General features: G+C 35.7%; 1 protein-coding gene across 1 annotated transcript; it reads left to right on the top strand.

The window, feature by feature from the left end:
* The first annotated feature begins 236 nt into the window (after positions 1–236).
* Positions 237–6661, top strand: SAR3 (SUPPRESSOR OF AUXIN RESISTANCE 3). Its single transcript, XM_011075053.2, has 6 exons — positions 237–408; positions 898–3526; positions 3812–3935; positions 4905–5053; positions 5582–5679; positions 6204–6661. The coding sequence occupies exons 2-6, from the start codon at positions 959–961 to the stop codon at positions 6397–6399; spliced, it is 3135 nt and encodes a 1044-aa protein (XP_011073355.1). The 5' UTR covers positions 237–408; positions 898–958; the 3' UTR covers positions 6400–6661.
* Positions 6662–8801: the final 2140 nt, after the last annotated feature.

The following is an 8801-nucleotide window of genomic DNA, read 5'->3' as shown; positions in this document are numbered from 1 at the left end:
TACAAATAAACCATTTAAAATTATATTATAATTATAACTACACCCTTTATTTAGAGAGAAAAAATTACACAAATACTCCTGAAAAATTTTACACTAACACTATATAGGAGGTATATGTATAGTTTTATAAAAAATAGAAGTTGTTTGTGTATTTGGATCTAATCAGGGGCTCAAATGTAATTTATCCTTCTATTTAAGCACTATACCAACGTGTTCTAAAGTGAAGGGGAAATTACGTATTTAAAATTTTAGCGAGCCATCCAAACAACCCCAAAGTTTTAGTCCATTTGTTTCTCTGCAACTTCAAAGCCCAAAACCCTTATGCCTCACTCCCGCCTAGTCTTGCTCTCTGCTTCATTTGCAGCTGAGTGAAGACGGAGCTCCGGGTGATCATAACTCAATTAAAAGGTTGAGTTTTCGTCGGTTGTGATTATTTTCCTAAAATATCAGTTCAAAATTTGTTAGGGTTTTTGCGCTTTAACGCATTACTATATTGTGAATTCTTTAAGGCATAAATGCAATGGTAGGGATCGTGTATCTCGTGATTCTAGGGTTTTTAGAAGACTGAATGAGCTGAATCTTTTAGGTTGAAGTTCAATTCTTTTATTGTTTTGAACGCTGTAGTTGCTTCTTTGCTCTCTGATTTAAGTACATCTCTTTATCTGTGTTGATTTCTTTTAAAGATTGCTCAAATGTATGATACAGTTGTGAATTGGTTAGCAATTATGTTTTTGAACAAATAGTTTCCAGGTGTTTCAGTTCAATGAACTCATTTTGCCAATATTTTAGATAGAACAGGGTTTTCGTAAAAGATTTTTGGCTTTGCCAATTGGTATCTGGTTCTATATGTTGATTGTGTCTTTCTCATGCTAATTTGAATATATGTGCTGTTATCAGTGGCTTTGGACATACTTTGGAGGACTGCGGGCTCCTTAGTTGAAGTTATTCTAAGTCAAGTATGGAAGTCGATGTAGGGATAATAAAACCCATTCCTGTTCCTCTGTCTCAGTCCAAAAGAAGAAAAATTTCTATGGGTAGTGCAGACACTGCTCTTTCATGGCAGTTGTTGCCTGAAGTTGAAAATTCTTTACCAACAGTACGATCTTCTGATTACTATACAAAACCTTGCTTAAGCGAGTTGGCTATTCGAGAGTTTATGAATCCTGGTTATTGCAGCAGAGTCCAAGATTTTGTTGTTGGAAGGGTTGGATATGGACATGTAAAGTTTACTGGGGAGACAGACGTTAGATGCTTGGATTTGGAGAGTATCGTCAAGTTCAATAGATGTGAAGTTGTCGTATATGAAGATGACAGTTCCAAGCCCTTAGTTGGCCAGGGTCTTAACAAGCCAGCTGAAGTCACCTTACTACTTAAGGCAAAATCCTTGAATAATTTGACTGAGGATCACTTGAGAGAAATTGTGGGTAAGTTGAAGTGCAAGACAGAGAGTCAAGGGGCAGAATTTCTTTCATTTGATCCAATTCAAGGTGAATGGAAATTTTTGGTGCAGCATTTTAGCAGATTTGGCCTGGGTGAAGAAGATGAAGAGGATATTCCGATGGATGACGTGTCTGCGGAAGTTCAAGAGCCTGCAGGCATGAATTGTAGTGAGGCATCAGATGTTGATGAAGAAACTGTTTCAGTGAATGGGACTCTACTTTCACATTCTCTTCCTGCTCATCTTGGTCTTGATCCTGTGAGGATGAAAGATTTGAGGATGTTGTTGTTTTCTGCCAAGGAAGATGAGGTAGAGGATCTCAGCGGCATGCTTTCACATGACAGTCCACCTTTTGCCAAAGAATCTTCTAAATCTCCATTACATCATTCCTCTAGAAAGACAGTTCGCAAGATGAATACCCCTCATATTCGCAAGACTCCATTAGCTTTGATAGAATATCATCCTGGAAGTTTCAGCTCTAACTCCCCTGGAGCCATTTTGATGGCTCAACAAAATAAAGGTTTGCATCTAACAGCTCCAAAATCTGAAGGGTTTCTGCTGGACCTTAAGGACAAAACACCACTAACTGGAAGTCATTCACGTAATATAGTTGATGCAGCATTGTTCATGGGTAGATCTTTTCGAGTAGGATGGGGCCCGAACGGTATGCTTGTTCATTCTGGAATGCCTGTTGGTAGTGCTGATTCTGGAATTGTATTATCCTCTGTGATCAATGTTGAAAAGGTGGCGATTGACAAAGTGACAAGAGATGAAAGCAATAAAGTTAGGGCGGAACTCACTGATTTATGTTTCAGCTCTCCCCTCAATCTTCACAAGGATTTAGATCATGAAACAAAAAAACTTGAACTGGGAACCTTTGGATTGAAGCTTCAAAAGCTTGTCTGTAATCGCCTGACTCTTCCTGATATTTGTCGGAGATACATAGACATCATTGAGAGGCAACTAGAGGTACCTACTTTGTCACCTGCTTCTCGTATTTTGTTGATGCACCAAGTACTGGTTTGGGAATTAATTAAGGTTCTCTTTTCCTCGAGGAAAATGGGTGGGCAAGTGAAGCCTGTGGAAGATGAGGAGGAGGATATGATACCAGATGGGAGGGAAAGTTGTCCAGATGTTGACCAGGAAGCACTTCCACTTATTAGGCGAGCAGAATTCAGTTATTGGCTGCAAGAGAGTGTTTACCATCGTGTGCAAGAGGAAGTTAGTTCACTAGATGAGTCAAGTGATTTAGAACATATATTGTTGCTTCTCACTGGTCGGCAGCTGGATGCTGCTGTGGAACTAGCTGCTTCTAGAGGGGATGTAAGACTATCTTGTCTTTTGAGTGAGGCTGGTGGATCCCCAGCAAATCGTGCTGATATCGCTCATCAGCTTGATCTTTGGAGGAAAGATGGACTGGATTTTAGTTTTATTGAGGAGGATAGGGTCAGGCTTCTTGAATTACTTGCTGGCAACATTCATAGAGCCTTACAGGGTGTAAAAATTGACTGGAAGAGGTTCTTAGGACTGTTAATGTGGTATCAGCTTCCACCTGACATTTCATTGCCTGTTGTCTTTAACACCTATCAGAAGCTTCTTAATGAGGGAAATGCTCCATATCCCGTTCCAGTTTACATTGATGAAGGGCCAATAGAAGATGCGAGCAATTGGGTTGTTAACAATCATTTTGACCTTGCTTATTATCTTATGCTTCTCCATGCCAGACAAGAAAATGACTTTGGAGCTTTGAAGACCATGTTCAGTGCCTTTGCCTCAACAAATGATCCACTTGACTATCACATGATATGGCATCAGCGTGCAGTTTTAGAGGCCATTGGCACTTTCAGTTCTAATGATCTTCATGTTTTGGACATGGCATTTGTTTCGCAGTTGCTCTGTCTTGGGCAATGTCATTGGGCCATCTATGTGGTGCTTCATATGCCACATCGTGAAGATTATCCTTATCTGCAAACTGCTGTTATAAGGGAAATCCTCTTCCAATATTGTGAAGTTTGGAGTACTCAGGAATCACAATGGGAGTTCATTGAAAATCTAGGCATTCCTTCGGCATGGTTGCATGAAGCTTTGGTGAGTTGGTTCCTTGAAGCAGTTATTTCTTTGCATGAAGCCATCTATGATAATGTTTCTTGAGTTCCTTTCTTTTATGTTTCCAGTGTCTTTTGAGACTGCATATTTGCATTACATAAATAATGACACTTGGAATGTGGCCTGCATGAACTTACTTTTGCTGTTGAAACTATGATGTGCCAGCATTATGGTGTTTTGCTTCTACTGATGATTATTGCTCCGGAATTCTTACTCATGGGTTTCTCATTCCCCCCCCCCCCCCCTCTTTTTCCCTCCAACGTGCAGGCAATATATTTCAGTTACATTGGTGACCTCTCAAAAGCTTTGGATCACTTTCTTGAATGTGGAAACTGGCAGAGAGCCCACTCGATATTCATGATTTCAGTTGCTCATTCTCTGTTTTTGTCAGGTAGAGAGCTTATCGAATCCTTTTTGGGGCATATTGATCTTACTGTGTACATGCAGTTGTCTCTCATTGATCCGTATGGTTCTATTTAATTGCTGTTTACTGTAGAGATACTCTCCTTGTACCACTGTTTGTTTGGGAGAAATTGATTTCCAGGCAGCTGGAAATTCTGAAGATCACAAATGTGAAAGTTGACATCTGTCATAGAATTTCTATTATCATTTGTTTTTGACAATAAGATCTAATTGTAATAAAGAACAGTGGAGGAGAATCAAAGTGTCTCTCCACAATTCACCACCCAAAAGTGTGATATGACCATTTTGAATTCAGGCTCAGGAATGTCCAATACCTGCCTCAAGTCTTATTGAAGCAATATATCTTGAACAAATATGTACCTATCTCCCTCGAACACCATGTTTACTGAAACTATTTCCAGTAAAATTAGAGCAATGTTGGAGTAATATTAACATGAGACATTCTAACATGCTTTTGTTAGTAGAACCGTCTGCTAATTTATTATTGAATGAGTTTCTGGAGGAACATGCTAAGCTTTTATATATGTGTGTGTATATATATTGTGTATAATAGGGTTATTTTCCCATCTCCAAAGTGGATCTGCTCTATAGAGAATCACATATGCATTGATACAGTGGTTTATGAGTGAAAGTTGAATTTTACTGTTCTGATTCTTTAGGTTTTGGAACTTTGATTTGGAACAGTTTGCAATAGTGCCTGGTTCTGTTGGCTGCACTGACTATGCATATTTGTTGATGTTGGCACATTAGGTGCAGACTGCCTTCTAGGTGGCAATAATCTGCCTGTATTTAAGTGCTCTACAGATAGTTGTTAGAGTAAATTTGCATGTCCAGAAATATATTTCATTACCTCAGAATGTTATTTCTGTTTGCATCACTATACTCCTGGTTCCACCTTTAGGACAAAAAGATAGTGATTTTGATTAATATCTGGCAGGAAAACATTCAGAGATATGGAGGCTTGCAACTTCAATGGAGGACTATAAGTCAGAAATTGAAGATTGGGACCTTGGTGCGGGAATTTATATTTCATTTTATTTATTAAGAAGTTCCATGCAGGAAGACAGCAACACCATGACTGAACTGGTATAAATTTGTGTTCTCTTAGCTTCAGAATTAGTTGTGCCTCATTATTGAGAGTGTATTTGATTTGTTACTTTTGGGAGCCCATTGAGCTCAAACTGAATGCTCTTCATTTGCATATCATATCAGTCCGACACATTTTTGTTTGAGAATACTTCACATTGTTCTAAGAGCTAGCTGACTTTTCACATAATAATCTTTGCCGCTGTCATCTTCCAAGTATTAACTGTTAATCCACTTTTCACAAAATTTAGATGAATAAGGAGTTAGTTAAGGGATGTTATCTTAAGTTCGATGAAGCTGGTTTCATTGACCTACTATTGCTAGATTAGCAGTCTCAATGATTTTCTTCTACTCGATTCTTAAAATATTATAGGGTTACCAAATGCCAACAGTCCTTTTGTTTATCTGAGAACAGAATATCAATGATAACTTTGAAAGGCAACAAAGAGCATTATAAATTCCCATCTATTATAATATTCAGTAGACATTCTTCAATAATTTCTAGGCAGCTGATCATATTTTTTGCAGGACACTCTTGAGAACAAAAATGATGCTTGTTCAGACTTTATTGGTTGCCTAAACAAGTCTTTGGCAGTTTGGAGCAGCAAATTATCAGTTGATGCAAGGTATTGATATTTATTCCTACGATGTAAACCTATAAGCACCTGCAGGTTCAAAGTTTGGCTCTGATATCATTTCAGTACGTCTTTTGATTTGTTTGGAATTGCTTTGCCCTAATTATTTGTTTCAACTTTAGAACAATTAACATTTAGCTTGTTTGTACACCTGTGTCATGGTTAATAATTTATAGGGTTGTTTGTCAAATAGTCTTTGTCTTCTACTTAATAAATCAATATGATTTAATGAAGTTTTTTTGTTGTTGCTCTAGTTCTGAAGAAGTAGCTTTAATTGCTCGCTTGACGACTCTTTTTATGCTTGCATGTGTGCTATTTACTTGTTCAGTTGATGAATGAGTAGTGTACTGGCGTCATCTTTGCTGTAGTTTTATTTTTTAAAAATTCCACGGTTCAACCATAATATGTTATCTGATATCCAAAAGATCCAGCTTTCGTTTTGGTTTACCTTGTTCACTTCTTGATTGATCCCATTCAAGTTGGTATATATCCATTCTAATATACTCATATCTCAGAGTCGTGTACTCAAAGATGGCAGAAGAGATCTGTAGTCTGCTTCTTTCCGACAGCGGTGAAGGTTCAACAGGCGAGGCTCAGCTAAACTGCTTTGACACTGTTTTCCGTGGGCCTATGCCCGAGGACCTCCGGTCATACCATTTGCAGGATGCTGTCTCACTTTTTACATGTTATCTTTCAGAGATAGCACAGTAATCCATTTTCCCACACACGCCTTCTTCTGATAGAGTTTTGTAATTGCGGAATGCTGTTATATGGATCTGAACTGCGGCGTATGTTTTTTTGGTGCTCACATTCGAGTATCTTGGATATTTCATTGTTTTGCAGAATTTTTCTTCTTGATGGATTTGAGATAGAAAGTTGAGTGCCCTGTTTGTAGACTAGTTTTTCTTCCCCCCCAAATCTATATTGTAAGATTCTTTTTGTTGATTATAAAAATCCCCACATGAAATCTTAATCCTTTTGTTTTCTGGTGTGATTGTGTACCAAATTCCCAGTAGTTGTCTGGTGTAGCATATTTATCTGATGTATATATGGTCACCGTCTCTGTAACTATATTTCCAGTTACTTTGGACAGTATCAATAATTGAGCAGTTCCAAAGATTTCTGGTTTTAGTAATAATCTCAATTAATTATTTCATTGATTTCATTTCTCTTAACTTCTAAGCAGTCATAGCTTAATACTCACAATAGGGAAAAACCCTATAAAATAGCTTTTTGTGCCTCAATCAGAGGATGTCTATCATTTATATGCATTACTTACTAAGACTCTGGATAAAGTCTGATAGTTTAGCTAATGAAAATGCTTATTTATTACTTTTGTACTGAGAAAAGATTGGATAATTTTGACACCGTTCACAAGAGCTAGAACATTAGTCGGAGATCATAAATCGCTTGTATGAATAATTAAAATTGACCCAAATCAAACCTCATTCTTCTGACTGATTCGTACTTACCAACTAAGTTAACCATGTAGAGATTTGGTGATGGTGGTAGATGAAAGTGGGGCTTGTTGCAGGTATCTTTTTGGACTTTGGACATGCTAAAAACAACAGTATTGGAGGCAAAATAAAACCAGTGGTTGGTAAACAGAAAAAGTGCAATGATTGGAGCTATGAGTTGTTAGAAGAAAACATGTTTTTAAAGGCTGGGAATATGATGAACTGTGTCCATACAATACTTTGTTCAATTTTTCTTCACTATATAGTTTTAAAATTTTATTATAATCTCTTCAACTTTGTCCATACAGATTTCGATGTTACAAGCGCTAATCTGGAGGAATCTCTATATCGATACTCTTTTTGAGGTAAATCTGCACTAAAAATATCATAAAGTTTTTGGATTTAATACAATTTACCCTTATAATATTATAAATGAATATATTACCATTCTGAAAAAATAAAATAAAAAATACCTGCTTGTCTTTTCTAAAATAAAGTCATTTATCCCCTCCCCCATTTTTAAAACGACTAGGAGGTAATTTAATTTTTTTTTTCATAAAAGGTATTTTACACGTATTCCATATCATAAGGAATTACTTACAATTTTTTTCAAAAGTTTGCAGCCAAGTTGCTTTAAAATTTGTGCAAGTCCAAAGAAGTTTCGAGAGCAGATTACTTTCAATTAGAATTCACATACTTTGAAGTGAAATTTGTTTTTGGTATTTGCAATTACTTTTGACATTTTCTTTTCCTGATTTTGGGTGTATATTATCAGGGATTTTACAGTAATTTTACTCAATCTAGTTATCTCCACCTTAACAAATGACTTAACTTAAAGGTTAAGACTGATGTCTCGTGATTAAATTAAAAATTATGGTGTTTATCTCATTTAATTTAAATTTATTATAATGTGTATTTATTTTATATTGTAATATCAATTTATATTATACTATAACTTTATTATTCGAATCTATATATATTTCTCAATCTATTGATATTGATGCAATATGTAATCCACCTCGATTCATTTTCTAACTATGGTTGACTCAGATAAAATTAACTTTATCTTTCTACCCTTCTGCCTAAATTTAAACCCATCATATGAGTGTAACAAGAAAATTGATAGTAGAGCTCACATTTTGCTGAAATTTGCTGTTATATTATTTTATTTAGGTAAATTGCAGTCAACTTTCCTACAATTTGACATAATTATAAATATTTCTTTGTTATTTGAAAAATTACTAATATCTCCTGATTTTATCAATTATCTAACAACTAGCCCAATTTTTTAATTTTAGTTAAATTTCCATCAATTTTGTGATTGAATGACCAAAATACCCTTGTAAAGTATAAATTATAATTTTACAATTTTTTTTATTTTTTTGGACTAAATGGATACTCTTTTTTTACAGATTTTCAAATTTTCCATTCATCTTGTCCATTTTTTTTAAATACAACAAATGGTAAAGCTGGCAATTCAAAACCTTCATTCAAAATTAAATAATTTCATCAAGTATTAGGGAGGAATCTGCAATTTTTCAAACAATAAGAAAGTATTCATAATTATGTCAAATTTAAAACAAATTTGATATAATTCATCCTTTTAGTTATGTAATGAAAGTCTTCAATTCCAACTAACTTGTCTAACTTCTTGGA

Source organism: Sesamum indicum, linkage group LG3 (genome assembly GCF_026168435.1).
Source record: "Sesamum indicum cultivar Baizhima isolate 11 linkage group LG3, ASM2616843v1, whole genome shotgun sequence".
Lineage (NCBI taxonomy): Eukaryota > Viridiplantae > Streptophyta > Magnoliopsida > Lamiales > Pedaliaceae > Sesamum > Sesamum indicum.
This window is presented reverse-complemented; position numbering and strand designations above follow the sequence as displayed.

Bases quoted from the DNA above. Each gene is read 5' to 3' on its own strand.
- SAR3 (XM_011075053.2), top strand. From the start codon at position 959: ATGGAAGTCGATGTAGGGATAATAAAACCCATTCCTGTTCCTCTGTCT. The intron at 5,054-5,581 runs GTATAAATTTGT...TATTTTTTGCAG, and splicing joins GCAACACCATGACTGAACTG to GACACTCTTGAGAACAAAAA. The intron at 5,680-6,203 runs GTATTGATATTT...CTCATATCTCAG, and splicing joins AAATTATCAGTTGATGCAAG to AGTCGTGTACTCAAAGATGG.